Raw genomic sequence first — 21,665 nt, forward strand, 5'->3', positions numbered from 1 at the left:
ATAACACAGCTTGCAGTCACGTAGGCAGTGATGCTCATCAGAGCTAGGATATCCGAGATACTCGGATATCCTAGCTCTTTTTTTACTATTCGAGCTCGAATACCGAGCTCGAATAGTATTAGCTATCCGGGCTGTGCTATCCGAGCGCATTCGGATAGCAATCAGCTACCCGGAGATATCCGAGCTATCCGAGCTCGAATACGGAGCTCATATAGCGTCATCAGCGGGTGACGTCACCTTGAGTCCTCACAAGCGAATCAGAGGGCTCCCAGCCCTCTGACTGCAGCCAATCACAGAGGGGGAGCCTGGCCAAGCCCCCCTCTATAAATAGCGGGCGCCATGTTGCCTCACTCGTCCTGCTTGTGACTTACTGACTGACTGTACTGAGAGACAGTGCTACACCCGTCCTATTGTTTATATTACTTGTATTGTGTATTCGCTGAATTGTACTGTACTCTAGTCTGTGTATAGGGACACCGTCAGTCAGCGTCAGCTGGGGTCTTTGTGTGCGCACTGCGCACTCTCTCGTTAGCGCTACACTGATCTCTGCTGTAGAGTACACCTGTCCATCACCTCACACACCCACCACCACCAGTCCCACCCCTTTAAAGTACCCCACTTGTCCCACCCGCCTTTACATACATAACTTTTTTTTTCATTTGTATAATATTAAAAATATACGATGTCTGGCACTGGCAGCCGCGGTTTGGGCAGGGGCAGCAAGGGCATCAGCAAGAGAGGAGGCCGTGGCAGCCGCGCCACCACCACCATGCGCAGTTCTGCGTCTGCACCAGTGGCTATTCCGCCATTAGCCACTGGCCGTGGACGCCTTGGCCGCCCAACAGCTGGGATTCACGCTGCAGAGACGCAGCAGCGTGTGGCGCAGATGTTCCTCCCACCGCCAAGTCGTAGCCGTCCTATTGAGGAGAAGGATGCAGACTCTGTGGTGGAACTGATGGTGGATGAGCAGGCCACCATTAGCTCTGGAACCGAGTCCTGCACCCCCGCCACCACTCCTGTTCGCAAGAGCAGCAGCACTGCCCAGCACTGCCTGAGGAGGAGGAGTGCAGTTCTCCAGCCCCAGGGGGCAACACCAGCACCCTGTCACTCAGCACCTTCTTTACCCCAAACACAGCGAGGGTATTGAGTGCTGTTGCGGCAGAATTTGAGGAGGAAGAAATGCTGATGGGCACTTTGGGGGATGATGCTTTGGACAGTCAGACAGTGGTGACTGTCCCTCAGCCCATGCATGCAGAAGGGGAGTTTGTGGGGTCATCCCAGCAGGACATGTTTGCGGAGGGGGAGGATGATGATGACAGGGTGAAGGACAGAGACTGGGTGGCAGATCCTGGGGATATCATCAGCTCTAAAGGAGGAGGAGGAGGATGCGTCTGCGGGCCTTGCTAGAAGGATCAGCATCGCAGACATAGGCAGGATCAGAAGTGGGCGTGGTATGCAGGCCACACAGGGTGCTGATCCGGAGAGTTCTGCCAGTGCCACCAGCCGCACCAAGAACCCCCCCCCTCCCCCCCCAACCACCAAAGGGAGACCAGCGGCAGCAGCACCTTCGAGCCGAAGGGGAAACTTCACCTCCCCAATTTGGAATTTTTTCACCCTGCCATATGTGAATTGCAAGTATGCCACCTGCACTCAGTGCCGCCAGCAGCTCAGCAGAGGGAAGGAGCCCTCTGCGTACAGCACCACCTCTCTGGTGAACCATCTGGCAGGGAAACACTTCCATGAGCATGAGGAGTTCATGAAGTTGAAGGAAGCTGGCAATGGCAATGGCAGTGGCAGACCCGCCATCATTGCGAAGCCGTCGGCAGCAGCCACCCGCCCTCCTCCACCTCCTCCAGCAGCACCAGCAGGAGTGCGTCAGAAATGCATTGCTCCTCCTCCCTCTGCAACTCCTGCCGCCGACACTGAGGCCTGTTCTGGCAGCCAGTCCTCAGTGGCCTCCTCTGCTCCCTCCAGTGATTCCCGTGCCAGCAAAAGGCGTCGCCAGACCCTGCTCAGCGACACCTTCCAGGGGGTGGTCAGGGTTCTGCCTCCCAGCAGCCATCGCGTGCGTCAGCTGAACGGCTTGCTGGCACGGGCCATGTGCTCCCAACTCCTGCCTTATTCCCTTGTGCAGGAGGGGAGCGACATGCGTGCGCTCCTGATGTGTGCAGCCCCCGATTGGCCAATCCCCAGCCGACATTTTTTTGCACGCACGGCCATTCCTGCACTTCACCGCTCTGTGATGGCCAATGTCGGGAGAGGGCTGGATCACGCGGTGGGTCAACGGGTCCACGTCACCATAGACTCGTGGAGCAGCCGGTTTGGGACAGGCCGCTATCTGTCATTCACCGCGAATTGGGTCAGCTTGGTGGAAGGGGGTGAGGGGGGGAGCAGCATCGGGCACTGTCAGAGCAGCAGCAGCAACAATGCAGTGGGTGGTGCCACCATGCAGGATCAGTGGAATTGCAGCAGGTTCCTCTGATCCGCTTCCATCCTCTGGCACATCAGCCCAAACCCCTGCCTCAGCAGCAGCGTGAAGCCCCGCCACTGCCAAGCACTGCTGGAATTGGTCAGCCTGGGGAAGACAAAACTGACGGCGAACCATGTCCTGGCCAAACTCCGAGAGCAGGAGAGGAATTGGCTGACCCCCAGAGGCCTCAGAGTCGGAGAGGTGGTGTCCGACAATGGGGCAAACCTGGTTTCTGCAATCAGCAGGGGAGACCTGACCCACATCCCCTGCCTGGCGCACGTCCTGAACCTGGTAGTCCAAAAGTTCCTGCGGACCTACCAGGGGATGGACCGACTCCTTGAGGCGACAAGGAAGGTTGTGCATCATTTCCGGCACTCGGCTGCAGCTGTAGCGAGCCTGGAAGAGGTGCAGAAGGAGCTACACCTGCCACAGCACCGGCTCATGATCGATGTTCCAATTTGCTGGAACTCCACCCTGGCGATGTTGGAGCGTCTGGTTGAACAGAGGCAGGCTTTCAGCCAGTACGTTGCACGAGCAACAGTTGCCGCCATCACTGCAACTGGGCGTGCCGCCACCAACCTCCTGTCCATCATCTCCACGGAGGACTGGGGGCACATGCAGCAGGTGTGCTCAGTGCTGGCACCCTTCCTGTAGGCCACCAACATGGTAAGCAGAAACCATGCAATGGTGTGCGAGTGGGTCCCCATGGTGTGTGTGCTGGACAGGGCCCTGTATGCACTGCTGGAAGAGGGAGCGGCAGCCTTGGACCAGCAGGAGCTGCAGGCAGCTTCACAGGCCACCTCTGAGAAGGAGGGCTTGGAGTTGGTGGAGGTCCCTGACCTTGCTGCTGATGAGGGGGAGCAGCAGAGCGCGGCTGGAGTGGTGCGGGGGTGGAGAGAGGATGAGGTGGAGGGGGCAGAGGATGAGGAGGACAGCACTGTTGGCTCTGGGGCTGCCGATGATGTGCCAGCAGACGTGGCCAGACTCTTCCCAATGGCAGCGCACATGCTGAGGTGCCTGCGCAAGGTCCCAAGGGTCATCCAGATGAAGCAGAGGGAGGACATCTGGATCTGCATGATGCTGGACCCACGTCTGAAGGGGAAGCTCAGCCAGTTCCTGCCTGCAGGAGGAGACTGTGCGCAACAAATGAGGGATTTGCAGCTGTCACTTGTTGAGCGCTTGGAGGAAGCCTTCCCTCAGCCATCCACCCCCACTGTCCAGCCAGCACAGAGGCAGCAGCAGGTGCCTGCATCCACCAGCAGCAAGTGCACACGCACCACAGACCTGCTGTCTCTGACCAACGAGCTCTACATGAGTGTAGAGCTGCCAGGGACTAGAGAGGAGGTGCCTGCAGCAGCATCCTTCTCCAGTCACAGACAGCGCTTGACCCGCATGGTGGCTGACTACATGGGGTCCCTCAGCGGGCTTGACAGCGTTGCCCCTGTTGATCCCATGGAGTATTGGGTCAAGCACCTGCCGATCTGAAGCGAGCTTGCGCAGTACGCCCTGGAAGTGCTCTCCTGCCCCTCTTCCAGTGTACTGTCAGAGAGTTGCTTCAGTGCAGCCAGTGGAGTCGTCACTGAGAAGCGATCTCGTCTGTCTCAAAAGTCTGTGGACAGACTGACGTTTCTCAAAATGAACTAGGCTTGAGTGGAAGACAAATTCCTGGCCCCTGTTGTCAGCGAGAGGGGGACATAAAGTGGCACACAGCCACACACACATTACACCTGCTGCTGCTGCTGCTGCTGTATTTCTTCCTGCTGTCTGTGTCTCCACTGCCAGGGAACACATTACAAGGTGCTGCTGCCGATGCGCCACCACCTATTTAAGCTCAAAAATAGCTGCATTTCTGAAAAAAAAATGTAATAATTTTGTGTTATTATTGTAGAGGTGTCCGGGTTGAAAACTGTGCTGTCCCAATTGTGTATTGGACACAATGTGGGCTTCACGACCGCTGTCTGGAACCTCATGATGTTCATTTACGGCCCTGGTACCACCGCTAGGAACCAGGGCCTATTATGTCAGTCACATCACACTGCCTGACACACACTACTCCTCCTCCTGTAGCTGCATTGAGCTTCTGCTGTCTGTGTGCTGCTACCACTGCCAGGGAGAACAGAAGAAGAACTATTTTCTGCTGCCACCCACTCTCCTACCAGCTATTACCACACTACAATAGCTGCAACTACTTCCTCCTCCTGCTGATGTCTGTGTTTTACCACCGCCAGGGTACACAGAAAAAGGCGCTGTGGCTTGCAATGTGCCACTACCTATTATGCCATCAACACAAATATAACTATGGTGTTATTAAAATAAAATATTTCCACAAATGAAGTAAAAAAAAATATTACAAAAGAAAGGAAAACCAAGACACATAATATAATGATATAGAAGAAGAAGAAGATATAGAAGAAGAAGAAGATATAGAAGAAGAAGATGAAGAAGATATAGAAGAAGAAGATGAAGAAGATATAGAAGAAGAAGATGAGGAAGATATAGAAGAAGAAGATGAGGAAGAAGAAGAAGAAGATGAGGAAGAAGAAGAAGAAGAAGAAGATATAGAAGAAGAAGAAGAAGATATAGAAGAAGAAGAAGATATAGAAGAAGAAGACGCAGAAGAAGAAGATATAGAAGAAGAAGACGAAGAAGATATAGAAGAAGAAGAAGATATAGAAGAAGAAAAAGATAATTGAAGAAGATACAAGAAGTAGAAGATGAAGACGATTCGAGTAGAAGAAGATATAGAAGAAGAAGAAAAAGAAGAAGATATAGAAGAAGAAAAAGAAGAAGATGAAGATATAGAAGAAGAAGATGAAGATGACGTAAATGAAGACTTCCAACTTACAACCATTTTGGACACACCTTCTCATGCAAACAGTTTTCATGAAGTTTATTTACTATTTTTGATACTTTTTTATAACTACTACATCACCACATAATCACTTGATGTTTTTCTTCATAAAAAAGGTGGTTTCATGCATCATTGACCTCCAATACAAGTTTTAAAAGCTATTTAAGGCCAGCTCAAATATTTTACTCGAATACAGACTCGGATAGTGACGTCGGATATCCGAGTTCGAATCGGATATTCGATTAACTCGAATATCGAACTTCGAGTGAATTTGGATAGTTTACTATCCGAATTCGACCAAACTCGAATAGGATAATGAGGTATCCGATCAACACTGCACATAGGTAGGTAGGTGCACTGAACAGGTAGGTATGCAGTGATTGGTTTTACAAATGTGCAGCTGTCACACACACAGGTACCGTGAACAGGTGCAGCGACTGACTGGAATATAATATAACACTGCTTGCGGTCACATAGGTAGGTGAACAGGTGCAGTGACTAGTATATAACACTGCTTGCGGTCACGTAGGTAGGTAGGTAGGTGCACTGAACAGGTAGGTATGCACAGATTGGTATTACAAATGTGCAGCTGTCACACACACAGGTACCGTGAACAGGTGCAGCGACTGACTGGTATATAACACTGCGTGCGCTCATGTAGGTGGGTAGGTGCACTCAACAGGTGGGTATGCAGTGATTGGTATTACAAATGTGCAGCTGTCATACACACAGGTACCGTGAACAGGTGCAGCGACTGTCTGGTATATAACACTGCGTGCGCTCACGTGGGTAGGTTGGTGCACTGAACAGGTGGGTATGCAGTGATTGGTATTACAAATGTGCAGCTGTCACACACACAGGTACCGTGAACAGGTGCAGCGACTGACTGGTATATAACACTGTGTGCGCTTACGTACGTAGGTGCACTACTGAACAGGTATGCAGGGATTGGTATTACAAATGTGCAGCTGTCACACACACAGGTAGTCACTGAATGTGCTGGGCCTGGCAGTGGCACAGTAGGAATTATCAAGGGGCCAAGGTCCAGCAGCTGCGACTGACTGACAGGGCTGTATATGCAACACAAGTGTCTGTGACACACACACAAAAAAAAATAGATCACAAGAACAACATTAGCTCTGAAAAGAGCTGTTGAGGATGAGGAGTGCTTTTTAGCAATAAGTATCAGCAAGAAGGAACAAGCCTAACACAAGAGCCTAACTAAGCTTTCCCTATGTCAGCAGGTTCTCTCCCTTCTCTAATTACTGCAGCCACACGAGTGAGTAAAAAAGGCTGATGCTGCCTGCGTTATATATGGGGGGGGGGTTCCAGTGTAGCCTGATTGGCTACCCTGTGTCTGCTGACTGTGATGTAGAGGGTCAAAGTTGACCCTAATGTTGTAGTATAGGGGGCGGGTCGAACTCACATATAGTTCGAGGTTCACCGCGAACGTGAACCACCGAAGTTCGTGCAAATCTGTTCGCGGTCGAACCGTTCGGGCCATCTTTATTCACCATTCGTCGCTTCTGTTTATGCAAGATTTTTCTTGGTCTGCCACTTCAAGCCTTAACTGGAACTGAAACTGTGGTCTTCCATTTCCTCAATATGTTCCTAACTGTGGAAACAGACATCTGAAATCTCTGAGACAGCTTTCTGTATTCTTCCCCTAAACCATGATGGTGAACAATCTTTGTCTTCAGGTCATTTGAGAGTTGTTTTGAGACCCCCATGTTCTTTAGAGAAATTTAAAAGAGGAGGGAAACTTACAGTTGACCCCCTTAACTACTCTTTCTTATAATTGGTAAGCTCAATGACCCCTGACCTACATACACAGGTGAATCCAAGTCAATTTTGAGTTCCAATAATTAGTTCTAAAGGTTTTGGAATCAATAAAATAACAGTGCCCAAATTATTGCACATGTCTAATTTTATTTAAACAATTATTGCGCACTTTCTGTAAATGCAATAAACTTCATTTCACTTCTTAAATATCACTGCGTGTGTCTCCTATATGATATATTTACCAGACAACGGTTTATACAGTAAAATCATGACGATTCACAAGGTTGCCCAAACTTTCGCATCCCACTGTATCTGGGCATCTAGCATGCCATTAACAACAGTGTCCATGTGGCTTTGGACAGGCCAATTTTTTTCCAAAGTATTTTAGCACCATAGTTTGTTTGCATAGCTCCAGAAGAGTCTGGACAGCAAAAAAGGACACAAATGTCACCATTATGGAAAGCTAACAACCAGGGCTATTCAAAGTGGATGTTTTGTAAGCTACTGACTCATGTAATTTTGCTGAAACTTTCCCAAGTTTGATCATAACTTTAAAAAATGACATTTTTTCTCATAATGGATTGTGTTTATCACTGCCTCTTTTTTATCTGACAGGGGTTCAAGCTATAAGACACATCAAAATGTATTCTTCAACTCATTACGGTTAAAATGAGGTCAGATGTACAGCAATCTATTATTCTCAAGGTGCGCCTATGGCTTTTTTTGCAAGCAGTTTTTTTTTTTTTATTTGCATGAATTGTTACAGCGCCATTCTTTATTTGCATAACCCCAGAAGAATCAGGATATCAGAAAAAGGCCACAAATGTCACCATTATGGAAAGCTAACAACCAGGGTTATTTAAAAGTGGGTATTTTGTAAGCTACCGACTTTTTGCTGAAACTTTCTCAAGTTTGATTTTTTGGGGGAATTATGGATTGAGTTTGTTCCTACCTATTTTTATGTGCCATTGGCCCTAGCTATAAAGCACATCAAAATGTATTGTATTCTACAACTCATTATGATTAAAATGAGGTCACGTATAGGTCATTTGATAACAAACCGGATGCACAGAAATCAATTATTCTGAACGCGTGCCTATGGCTTTTTTTGCAGTTCTTTTAGGTAGGGATTGGTTAGTGTTAGGAGTAGGTGGTGGGTGGTTAGGGTTAGGAGTAATTGAGGGGGTGGTTAAGGTAAGGCATAGTTAGTGGAGGGTTGAGGTGAGCGTAAAGGTGGCCATACATTCGTTAGATTAGTAGCAGATAGATCATCAGATAGATTTCTGATCTATCTGATGTGTTTAGGAAAACATTTTCTAGGAACAGATTTCCAATAGATTTCAGTATGAAATCTATTGAAAATCGATCTGATGGCATTTTTTTCCATCAGATTCGCATTAGGGCCAATGCAAAATGATAAGCAATCTCAACAGATTGATTTTGGCTTAGATTAATCCTGAACAAATTTGGTAGGGTGAGTTTCAGATAGCTGCATAAACTCTTTTCTCTTAACTCCTAGCACCCCACCAGGATAGGAGGTTTTTGAAGACCTCCAGTGCCCACCTACCTGCAGGGGGGGGGGGGGGTGCCTTGAAAGGAGAAGGAAGCTATGTTGCTTTATCTTTTCAAGGCACCTGCTTATCCGAGTATGAGCCGAGGTATCTCCAGTATAGGTTAGCCAGCCATAGGTGCCCCAGTATAGGTTAGTTAGCCATGGGTGCCCAGTATTGGCTAGCCAACCATAGATTTCACAGTATAGGTTAGCCAGCCATAGGTACCCCAGTATGGGTTAGCTAACCAATCATAGGTTCCCCAGTATAGGCTATCCAGCCATAGGTGCTCCAGTATAGGTTAGCCAACCATTGGTGCCCCAGTATAGGTATCCCCAGATTAGGTTAGCCAGTCATAGGTTTCCCATTATAGGTTAGCCAGCTATATCTGCCCCATATGTACACAGAGCAGCCTGGCGGCACATGATCATCACCTGGAATCACCATGCTTCTGCTGCCTACATTTCAGCAATGAAGAGGGAACATGAACTTTTCTTCACTGAAGAGAGAAGCACGGAGGGAAGCACGGAGGGGGGCCCAAGGAGAAGGAGGGAGGAGTCGGGGGGGGGACCCTTCCCCTTCCCCACGGCTGGGTCCCACTGTGCCGCTGCTTCTCCCCTCTCCTTACTGCAACTCCTCTCTCACTCCGGGACTCGGGTATAAGCTGAGACCACCACTTAGGGACCACTTTTTTGGTCCAAAAAACTTGGCTTATAGTGGAGTATATAGGATATATATATAATTTTTTTAGGGGGAGACCTACAGCAGCCTTCTGCTTTACAGCATAGGTGTCTTTTATGCATGGCTATACTGATTTGGGTGCATACTGCAGCATGCTGTCCAAAACTGCAATGCAGTGTGATTTGGAAGGCAAGCCACAGGAGGGATAGGCAGCATTTCCCCATCCAATTCGCCTGCTGGTGAATACTGCAGATTCGTGTTGGATTCGCACTAGTGCAAATGGGCCTGTATAAAGCACTAACGTATTCTGTGGCTCTGTACAGAGTAAGAAACAAACATGGGGTACATAATAATAAAGATAATACAATACATATACAAAATATATACGTTGGTGCAAAATACAGAATTATATATGGCCACCTTAAGAGATATTATTTAAGTCCTAATTAAAACACACACACACACACACACACACACACACACACACACACACACACACACACACACACACACACACACACACACACACACACACACATTTTATTTTATAGTGGCTTTGGTTTCATTTAAGAGAAAACTGAGTATGACAAAAATATCAAAAAAACACCCCAGACCCATCCCAAATCTGGTCTATCCTTGACCTCCGTTGTCAAAACACATGCTACAACAGACACAGTGGATTTCACACCAACTGACACAAAAACGTACATGGACAGACAGTGCATCATACATCATATCAGCTGTGTGTGTATACGCTACCATTCCAGCATAGTGTGGACTTTGCCATAAGTACATATGAAAGTGGGTCAAAGATGGCTGATATCTACTGCCTTAAATACAAATACAACATGTTTCATCTAGTAGTACAGGTAGTCCCAGACCTACGAACTACCGACTTACGAATGACCCGCCGATACGAATAGCACGGACATTTGAAAGAGTGTGTGGTTTGAGAGCGTGGTTTGAGAGCGTGATTAGACAGTGCAATGCAGGAGATGGAGACCAGCAGTGGCACGCAGAGCTATCGATCTGATCCCAGTAAGCTATTCCCCGCTGCTGCCGCTGGCTGGATCTGGATGCAATTTTGGAGGGGGAGGAGTGCGGAAGGGGGAGCCCCTAGGTGGGGGGGAGGTTTCCCCCCCTCCCCGCCTCTCTGTGCCCAATTTCCCCCCTTCCAGCATGGAGGCCCCCACTAACTGGGGACCTGCCTTTGTGGGGATATCTGCCTCCAATATGATTGTATTTTGTGGGGATATCTGCCACCAAACTGACTGTATTTTGTGGGGTTATCTCCTGCCAAACTGATTGTATTTTGTGGGGAAATCTGCCGCCAATCTGATTGTATTTTGTGGGGATATCTGCTGCCAATCTAATTGTATTTTGTGGGGAAATCTACCGCCAATCTAATAGCATTTTGTGGGGATATCTGCTGCCAATCTAATTGCATTTTGTGGGGATATCTGCTGCAAATCTATTTGCATTTTGTGGGGATATCTGCCACCAATCGGATTGTATTTTGTGGGGAAATCTGCCGCCAATCTGATTGCATTTTGTGGGGAAATCTGCCGTCAATCTGATTGCATTTTGTGGGTGTATCTGCTGCCAATCTGATTGCATTTTGTGGGGAAATCTGCCGCCAATCTAATTGCATTTTTTGGGGATATCTGCCGCCAATCTGATTGCATTTTTTGGGGATATCTGCCGCCAATCCGATTGTATTTTGTTGGGAAATCTGCCGCCAATCTGATTGCATTTTGTGGGGATATCTGCCGCCAATCTGATTGCACTTTTTGGGGATATCTGCTGCCAATCTGATTGCATTTTGTGGGGATATCTGCCACCAATCTGATTGCAATTTGTGGGGGTATCTGCTGCCAATCTGATTGCATTTTGTTGGGGTATCTGCTGCCATTCTAATTGCATTTAGTGGGGATATCTGCCGCCAATCTGATTGCATTTTGTGGGGGTATTTGCCGCCAATCTGATTGCATTTTGTGGGGAAATCTGCCGCCAATCTTATTGCATTGTGTGGGGATATCTGCCGCCAATCTGATTGAGTTTTGTCGGAAAATCTGCTGCCATTTGACTACTTGATGAATTATCATGAGGCATGTAACTACTTGAATATTTTATCTAAAATGTATATGGTCAGACCTAATCTCTGTGAATACCACCGCTACTTATTTTGTGTTTTTTTTTTTTTTTTAAAGTCTGCCCATGACTCATCATGACCACACCCATGTTCCAGTGCGTGGTGACACTCAAGTGGACATATCCCTACTGGAGACTGTCCTCAGAAGTGCTCACAATCTATTCCCTACCATAAAATCATGCAAAGTTTCTAGAGTACATGTGTTTGTGAGCCCAAAATGGGGGGGGGGGGGGGGGGAGAGGGGATGGGGGGAGGAGAAGAGGGGGCGGGCCCCAGGCTGAAACTATCTTGGTGGGCCCTTAGTGTCCCAGTCCAACCATGGTTGCAAAATGGATTATTCAGTACATCTACCTAATTTCTATGACTCACCTGGTCTGCAAGAATGGTAAATCTTCTTCAACAGCTGCAGGCATTTGTCTTCTGACCAGTCATGAATAACCCTGCACAAAATGTACAGGTCTGCCTCAGGAATGGTGTCATTAAAGAAGTCTCCTTTGGTGCAAAAGCAAAAACATAGTCATAAGATGTTTAAACTCTCGGTTAAAAAAGAAAAAGAAACATTTTAAAGTGACACTGAAGTGGAAAAAAAACCTCATTATATAATTAATTGGTTGAGTAATACGGATAATTGATAGAACATTAGTAGCAAAGAAAATAGTGTCATGTTTTTATTTTCAGGTATATAGCTTTTTTTTATTACATTGCATAATTCTCTAATAATTGCAGTTTCCACAATACACTCAGCATTTTAAATGATTTCACAGAGCAGTCTATGACCCTTTGAACATTTTTTTCTGCAGAAAAAAACATAAAGAAGAAATAATGAGAGACAGTTGAGATAAGAGCTTCAAAAAACAGTGCTGTCCAGGACAAAATCGCAGAGCTCACAGAAGCTACTTTGCATTGATAACTGAAGTTTCTTAACCCTTCCGGTACGAGAAACAATATGAGACTCATATCTGTGCTAATAATGTTTTATTTCTTAGCAGTACTACACATACAAATCAATATATCATGTTTATTTTCACTTCAGATTCCCTTTAACAAAATGAAATAGCAGCTAGAGGGAACAGGGAACAGTTGAACTGTTCATCCTTTCATAAATTATACAGTGTTACAGGAATACTTTTGGTGAACTATTTTATTTTTTTAATTTATCATTTTACATCTTAAAATTTAAGATTACAGTAATATATTTTAAAGGCTAGTGTAAACTAAGACCCTACTTACGGGCGCCGTGCCATCACAGCGTCTTGTAATACATCACATGTAAAATGTGACACTTCAATTGGACATATTACATGGAGCAGTTCAAGACATGTCTCACTGCAATAGTGATGCTTGGTGTAATTGCTTTTTAGTAGGAGGGCCTTTCAGTCTCTTTTAGCCCCCTATACATTCCTAGTGGTTTGGGTCACCCTGAGCTGCTTGGTTACTCTATTGCAATAAACTGTCAAATAAGTGCAGTAGGTACTCTGTAAGAAGGGGGATTTACAGCTCAGGAGCCTATAGGCACATAAACTCTGGTGCCCTAAACTTCTCCCCTTCATAAAAAATTATATTAGGAACTCCACTTTTTTTACTATGTATGGTATGAGGGTATATTACTGTTTTATTTGCATATATGGGCTTGTTAGTTACAGGCACAAATAAAATATTTTCGTCATACATTGTGCTAGGGCAGGGGTAGGGAACCTATAGGACCACTGACTGTGTGTTTTCAGTTTTCTTGATTGTCTCATAGCAGCCATTTGTGCATTGTTTGTGGGTGTATTGGTGTTGTCCTATACCGATTTCACTTACCTGAGTACCACAAACATTGTGTTATTAATCTTTGGTTGCACTCTAGCAGCAAGCATTTACTTTTTAAATATTTTTTAATAAAAGTTATATTTTAGTCCTGTTCTCTAGGATATTTCTGTATCTATTCCTATCTGTAGTCACACACACACAAAAAAAAAAACAGATCAGAAGAATATTAGCTCTTAAAAGAGCTTTGGTGGTGTGCTTTCAGCAACAACATTGAGCGAGGAGCAAGCTAACAACAGCCTAACTAACGCTTTCCCTATCTCCAAATGTCTCTCCCTTCCTCTCACTATCGCAAGAACAGCAGTCTGAGAACAAGGCCGACGCTGCAGCATTTTTATGGGGGGTGGGGGTCCGTGGGTGAGTGCAGCCTGATTGGCTGCCATGTGTCTGCTGACTGTGATGTATAGAGTCAAAGTTTAGCCCAATGATGAGGTATAGGAGGCTGACTGCTACCAACCGCGGGCACGGGTAGCTGATATCAGCGCGGACTACCCGCTGGGCAAACCGTTCAGGCCATCTCTACTGATTGTATGCTCGGATTGTACATCGCTACCGTGTGAGAGTGCGTGTGTGTATGGCTTTCTCATACGTTGGCCTAAAGCGCGCAGCTGACCCAACTTAAGTAAACGCCATTCGAAGTAGCTAGCAGTACCGTTGTGGACGGCTGCTGGTGGTGGCAGAGTGGTGTTAAGGAGCGACTGCTTTGTGTTAGCTTGGATAAGGCTGCTTCCCCCTCTCAATCTGGTCAAACCCCCTGTCAGGCACTGTTTCTGCAGGCTTGCTGTGGGGCCGGTTCCTGACAGGGAGTGTTTTTAGAAAAAGAAAATTATCCTGGATGGATGTTCTGCGGTGTGTCTCCAGCCTCACCATGAACTCAGCAAGCTGATGGATGTCTGATCCTCATCACGTGGGCAGTGAATCCATTACCTATTAAACTTTTACCTGTGGTTAAAATATTCCACTTATATTAAAATAAGTGATTCTTTATAGAGATGCAGGTTTAAAGTGTACCAGAGCTGGTATAAAGCAAACGTTTTATACGTAACTGGGGCTTCCTCCAGCCCCATACGCACAGATCACTCCCACGCCGACACCGCCATAATCAGTCTTCCCACAGCTTCGGTACCGGGTCCCATCACTTACATCAGTCTGACTCAGGAGAAGTGCGCTCTTTGCATATCTCTCCAGCAGCCGATGGAGAGATACGTAGAGGGCGCTCTTCTCCTGCGTAGACTGGCTGCGACTGGCTGAAGTGACGTGACCAGTATCGGAATTGCGGGAAGACTGAGGATGCCAGTGTAGGAGCGATCTGTGCAGATGGGGCTGGAGGAAGCCCCAGGTATGTACAAAACGTTAGCTTTATAACAGCTCTGATTTCCTTTTAAGAACGCTGATTGAGTGAGGACCCTCTCATGTATATGATGTTACTGGCATATAACATAGTTCACTACAACTCACTAAACACTGTACTAGAGATGTCGCGAACCTCCGATTTTCGGTTCGCGAACCTTCGCGGAAGGTTCGGTTCGCGGAAAAGTTCGCGAACCGCAATAGACTTCAATGGGGATGCGAACTTTGAAAAATAGAAAAAATTATGCTGGCCACAAAAGTGATGGAAAAGATGTTTCAAGGGGTCTAACACCTGGAGGGGGGCATGGCGGAGTGGGATACATGCCCAAAGTCCCAGGGAAAAATCTGGATGTGACACAAAGCAGCGTTTTAAGGGCAGAAATCACATTGAACGCTAAATTGCAGGCCTAAAGTGCTTTAAAACATCTTGCATGTGTATACATCAATCAGGGAGTGTAATTAGAGTTCTGCTTCACAGTGACGCAGCAAACTCACTGTGTAACGCACAGCAAACAGCTGTTTGCGTAGTGACGGCCGTGCTGGACTGGTGCGCACCGTGGCGAGAGTGTAGGCCGTGGCGGTTTTCAAGCCCATTTGGTGGCCTGGCTGTGGTAGCTCAATGATAGAACAACAGTGACTGTCCAGCTGATTAAATTTGGTCTGACCACAATGAAGCAATGACCTTATTATCTTTTGTGTCCCACCCCCACCCGAGACACTCAAATAGCCGGCGGTCATTGCTTCATTGTGATACGCAAGTCCCTTCACCGCGGCAAGGTAATGATCACGAAGGGGGATGGGCACATGTACATGCCTTTTGTTTTTTTGTTGCAGCTGCCCGCAGTGCAGCCAGAAAAATTAGTCAGGCATGTACACGCACCAGAAAAATTAGTGTAGCGGCCGCTGCTAGCAGCGGCCTTAAAAATTCAGGAATCCGCCTAGAGTCCTGGACCCTGTTGGTGGTGGCGGAGAAGGCAAGCAGCCTGCAGGCAGAGATGCTGTGTGTGGGGACTGACTTAGTCTTCGGTCATGCAGTAGCCCTCCATGATCCATTCCTCATTCATTTTGATAAAGGTCAGGTACTGAACACTGTCGTGACTTAGGCGACTTCTCTTCTCAGTGACTATGCCTCCAGCTGCACTGAAGGTCCTTTCTGACAGGACGCTTGCGGCAGGGCAAGAGAGAAGTTGTATGGCAAATTGTGACAGCTCTGGCCACAGGTCAAGCCTGCGCAACCAGTAGTCCAAGGGTTCATCGTCGCTTTTCGCAGTGTCTACATCCACACTCAAGGCCAGGTAGTCGGCTACCTGCCGGTCCAGGCGTTGGTGGAGGGTGGATCCGGAAGGACTATGGCGAGGAGTTGGACTAAAGAATGTCCGCATGTCCGACATCACCCTGAGATCGCTGGAGCGTCCTGTCCTTGCCTGCGTGGACTTGGGAGGAGCTGGGTTATTGCCAGTGGTACCTTGATTGCGTTGTGCAGCCACATCACCCTTAAACGCATTGTAAAGCATCATCAACAGCTTGTTCTGCAAGTGCTGCATCCTTTCCGCCTTCTGTTGAGTTGGTAACAGGTCCACCACTTTGTGCCTGTGCCGAGGGTCTAGTAGCGTGGCCACCCAGTACAGGTCATTCGTCTTGAGTTTTTTGACAGGACAACATGAAAGAGGCCCTCTGCACAAAGCTGGATGCAGACGTACTCTCTATCTCTTCTTGCTCTTCCTCAGTGATGGGACGCAACTCCTCTTCCTCCCCCCAGCCACGAACAATACCACGGGAACGTGGAGCAGCAGAAGCCCCCTGTGACGGCTGCCATGGTTGTTCTTCTTCCGCCACCTCTTCCTCCTCCACAGAAACACCTTCCTCATCACCATCATCAGAGTCTGACTCCTCTCCTTCCCCACACGACTCCTCTTCTTCCTCCTTTTCCTCCCCCCCTCTGTGCTGCCACAGGTGTTGTAGAAACATCGGGTTCAGATGTAAATCGCTCCCACGACTCCTGCTGCCATAACTGTTCTCGTACACGCTCCTCCACAGCTGTATCCACCACTCTACGCACGGCACACTCCAGGAAGTAGGCGCAGGGAATCAAGTCGCTGATGGTGCCCTCAGCGCGACTCACCACTTTGGTCACCTCCTCAAAGGGCTCCATGACCCTGCATGCATTTTGCATCAGTGTCCAGTTGTTGGGCCACAACATCCCCATCCTCCCAGATTGTGTCTTTGTACTGTAATGATACAGGTACTGAGTGACGGCTTTCTCCTGGTCTAGCAGGCAAGAGAACATCAGCGGGGTGGAATTTCAGCGAGTCGGGCTATCGCAAATGAGGCGTCTCACCGGCAAATTGTTTCTACGCTTAATGTCCGCAAGGCGTGCCATGGCCGTGTAAGAGCGCCTGAAATGCCCACACAACTTCCTGGCCTGCTTCAGGACATCCTCAAAGCCTGGGTACTTGGACACAAATCTTTGCATGACCAGATTCAGCACATGTGCCATGCAGGGTACGTGTGTCAGCTTTCCCAAATTCAACGCAGAAATGAGATTGCTGCCGTTGCCACACACCACGTTGCCGATCTCAAGCTTGTGCGGGGTCAGCCATTGCTCCACCTGTTTGTTAAGAGCAGCCAGGAGAGCTGCTCCAGTGTGACTCTCTGCTTTCAGGCAAGACATGTCTAACACTGCATGACACCGTCGTACCTGGCATGCAGCATAGGCCCTGGGGTGCGGGGGCTGTGTAGCTGGAGAGGAGATTGCGGCACCAGCCAAGGAGGAGGAGGAGGATGATGACAGTGAAGAGGTGGTAGCAGGCGGAGAGGAGGTGGCTGGAGGCCTGCCTGCAAGTTGTGGAGGTGTGACAAGTTGGTCCGCTGCGCAGCCACGTACTCCCTGCTTGCTGCCATCGGTCACCAGGTTGACCCAATGGGCTGTGTACGTAATGTAGCGGCCCTGCCCGTGCTTGGCAGACCAGGCATCCATGGTCAGGTGGACCCTTGATCCAACGCTCTTCGCAATAGATGACACCACTTGCCTCTCAACTGCACGGTACAGTTTGGGTATGGCCCTTTGTGAAAAATAATTGCGGCCTGGTATCTTCCACTGCGGTGTACCAATGGCCACAAACTTACGGAAAGCCTCAGACTCCACCAGCTTGTATGGTAATAGCTGGCGAGCTAATAGTTCCACCATGCCAGCTGTCAGACGCCGGGCAAGAGGGTGACTGGCAGACATTTGCTTCTTACGCTCAAATATGTCCTTCACAGACAGCTGGGTACTGTTGTGGGCAGAGGAGAAGGAACTGCTCAAGGGAAGAGGCAGTGTGAAGGAGGGTGGCTGTGAAGGTGCAAGGGAGAAAGCAGATGAAGACGATGCACCTGAAGGAGGAAGAGGAGAAGGAGGGTGGCTTGTCTTTTGGGTGCTAGTTTTCCTCAGGTGTTCTTGCCATAGCTGTTTGTGCCTTCTCTCCAGGTGCCTTCATAAGGCACTTGTCCCTACGTGAGAGTTGGCCTTTCCACGGCTCAATTTTTGCTGGCAGAGACAACAGATGGCTTTGCTCCGATCTGAGACACACATGTTAAAAAATTTCCATACCGCTGAGCCCCCCTGGGGTGATGGCGCTACGGGGGCATCAGCAGCTGACGTTGAAGGACATGTTAGCTGGCTGTCCATAGCTGGCGATACATGGCGCCGGACACTGCCCCCAGCTGTTTCTGAAGGACGAGCTCCCTCTGCTTCTATCATGGAGTCGTCTCCTCCTACTCCTCTCTGACTCCCACTCTGAACTGTCCCCCTGGTCATCTCCTCTACCGGGAACATACGTGGCATCCGTATAATCGTCATCATAATCCTACTGCCCAGCTTCGCTTTCCTCAGACACCTCCTCAACTGCACCAACTTCAGGTGGTTCATCATCCCCCACCTCACACGTTACGTCCATACTATCGCCACCTAACTCAGACATATGAGGTGGTGTACCCGTGCCTTCTTGTTGTTGTTGCAGTAGTGGCTGTGAATCAGTGATTTCACCACCACCAAATAACTCCTGTGAAGTGTCAAATGCAGCGGATGTGGTGCTTGTACTAGTGCTGGTGGCACTGGCTGCGGGAGATGAGGTCTTCTGTGTTAAATACTCAACCACGTCCTCACAATTTTGGGAAGTGATGGCACGTGCCTTCTTCTGAGCACTGTATTTTGGGACAGGTCCGCATGAAATCACAGCAACACCACCTCGCACAGACCTGCCGATGCCTGGTGACCTTCCTCTGGGTCTGCCTCTACCTCTTCCTCTACCTGGTTTGTCCATTTTGTCCATCTCGGGGGGATGCTAGGTATATGCAGTGAGCTCAGTATTTTAACCCTCCTGGCGGTTTATTAAAAATCCGCCAGGGGGCAGCAAACTCTTTTTTTTTAATTTTTTTTTTTCCATGTAGCGAGACAAAGTCTCGCTACATGATAGCCGCTGCTCAGCGGCATCCCCCCAGCCCCTCCGATCGCCGGAGGCGATCAGGAGATCAGGAGATCCTATTCAAAGAATGGCGACGGGCAGCATGACGTCACCGACGTCATGGACGTCGCAACGTCATTGGGAGTCCCGCACTACCCCTCAGCGCTGCCTGGCACTAGTTGGCCAGGCAGCGCACGGGGTCTGGGCGGGGGGGCGTCACGGCGAAGCGAGCGGTGGGTAATCGGCGGCAAGCGGCGGCGATCAGAGTGCACACGCAGCTAGCAAAGTGCTAGCTGCGTGCTGCAAAAAAAAAATTATAAAAATCGGCCCAGCAGGGCCTGAGCACGGGCTTACCGCCAGGGAGGTTAAACTATAACACAAGCAGAGCTGATGACCCTTTCAACTTCCTTGCAGTAAAAATCTTATCTAAATATGTCTCTGACTGTTTGATGTATAAGTGCTCCAGAAAACAGTGACCCAAGTTGGGTCAGAGAGAAAAACACAAGAATGGCCGTCGCACTCACGTTCTATAGCCAGATTGGAGCAGGGAACCAGACACCAATCCGAGCAAAAAACTGCAAAAGATATCTCACTGCACCAGGAGGTTGGGTAAACGTAGAAAACTTTATTCTTTATTCCAACATCGTAATGTACAAGTAAAAGCTCACGCGTATCGGAGCATAGTGTGGCCCCTTAATCATAGCTTTGACAGTAAAGTAAAATCTCACGCGTATCGGAGCATAGTGTGGCTGACATGCTCGATCTGTAAATGACACAGACAAACTGTTCTCATCCTTACTTCACCTGCCGAAAGCTGCTCTATCGTGTGCCGCCCCATTGTACTTCCCCTCCCCTATTCAATATTGCATGCTGCTCGGCTATAACCGAACAACGTGACTCAACAGCACTTTTTCCAATAGTGTTATCATTTCCTGTAGCATAAAGTAAAATGTACCTCCAAGAAAGGAAATTTGATGATCATTCTCTGTCATGAAATACTTCTTAGCTATTTCAATAACTTTTGGTAAGTCCATCACCGTGACCATAGATCCAGGATATGCAGAGACAAACTGCTTTGCAATAGCCCCCGAACAGCCTGTTAATCAAAGAGATCTTTGTTGTGAAATGAAGGTTTATGCAGTGGCCTTAATTTACAAATACTAGAGAACGCTAGTCAATCAGTAAACACAAACACTTTTTTTTTAAATTAGATATTCAGTGGTTAAAAATTGCTCACCTGAGTCATATTAGAATTTACTGATAAATGCTAAAAAGTTAAGGTTTCGTTTAGTGCTTGCGTTTACAGAATGATTGCGATTTGGGGTTGCAATTACCGATATACATTTTTGGTTTTTGGTTAAGGTAATACAATCTAGGGTAGTAAAATCGCTGCTTAATTGCTTCTTTAAAGTGATTAAAAAGTAATCTTACAGCATTCCTATGTTTTACATTGGATCGCAATTGCTCCAACAATGCTGAAGAGATATGCGATTGCGATTTTCCATAATCACAATTGCTCTTGACGGTTTGCCTCCATTGATTTTCATCAGCCTAGAGCTTTTGGAATTGCTGGCATTTCAAAGTGCAGTTAAAGGTGCTCTAGTGGGCCACAGCCCATAGAGTTTAGCCTTTTGCATTTGAAGAAACTCAAAGCATGAACGCCTCTTTAACCAGGGCCGCATTCCCCATAAGGCACTTTAGGCACGTGCCTACAGGCGCCTTACATGTGTAAGGCAGCCTCCCCCCTCCCGGAAAGTCCCCCTGGAGTCGCATAAGGCACCTGCTGCATCGATTCCCCCCTCCCTCTGATTAAACTCTCCCCCGACTGTGCTCACCTTCCCTCCCTCCAATTTACTGTCCCTCAGCCACTCCCTCCGATTAAACTCTCCCCCGGCTACGCTCAGCTTCCCTTCCTCCCTCCGATTAAACTCTCCCCCAGCTGCGCTCAGCTCCCCTCCCTCCATCCAATTAAACTGTCCCTCGGCCGCTCAGCTTCCCTCCCTCCCTCTGATTAAAATGTCCCCACTCAGCTGAGTTCCCCTCCCTCCAATGTAAAAAATGAGGTAGGCAGCAGCTCTCAACGTCCATCTCGCGAAAAGCGTCTCTGCTCAGCTCCAGGCGGCATTTATGGATTGTGTCTTTAAAGGACAACTGAAGCGAGAGGGATATGGAGGCTGCCATATTTATTTCCTTTTAAGCAATACCAGTTGCCTGGCTGCCCTGCTGATCCTCTGCCTCTAATACTTTTAGCCATAGTCCTGAACAAGCATGCAGCAGATCAGGTGTTTCTGACATTATTGTCAGATCAGACAGATTAGCTGCATACTCGTTCCTGGTGTTATTTAAACACTCCTGCAGCCAAACAGACCAGCAGGGCTGTCAGGCAACTGGTATTGTTTAAAAGGAAATAAACATGGCAGCCTCCATAGTCTTCTCACTTCAGTTGTCCTTTAAGGGCCCTCCCTTGATGACCTCATCAAGCAAAGACCCTTACAATTCCAAAGAATGCTGCCGGAAGCTGAGCAGAGCTGTTCACGAGATGGACGGCAAGAGCCACTGCCTACACCATTCTCTACAT

At 48.1% G+C, this 21,665-nt stretch overlaps 1 protein-coding gene across 3 annotated transcripts in view; it reads right to left on the reverse strand.

Annotated features, from left to right (window-relative positions):
* The window catches only part of LOC137544538 (acetylserotonin O-methyltransferase-like), an 83,288-nt gene that overhangs the window by 7,398 nt on the left and 54,225 nt on the right, over nucleotides 1-21,665 (reverse strand). For all 3 annotated transcript variants that reach the window (XM_068265632.1, XM_068265633.1, XM_068265634.1), the window contains 2 exons: nucleotides 20,043-20,183; nucleotides 11,856-11,978 (listed from right to left, as the gene is read on the reverse strand). In XM_068265632.1, the coding sequence (XP_068121733.1) occupies nucleotides 11,856-11,978; nucleotides 20,043-20,183 (264 nt within the window). The remainder of the gene's footprint in view (nucleotides 1-11,855; nucleotides 11,979-20,042; nucleotides 20,184-21,665) is intronic.

Source organism: Hyperolius riggenbachi, chromosome 2, assembly GCF_040937935.1.
Source record: "Hyperolius riggenbachi isolate aHypRig1 chromosome 2, aHypRig1.pri, whole genome shotgun sequence".
Lineage (NCBI taxonomy): Eukaryota > Metazoa > Chordata > Amphibia > Anura > Hyperoliidae > Hyperolius > Hyperolius riggenbachi.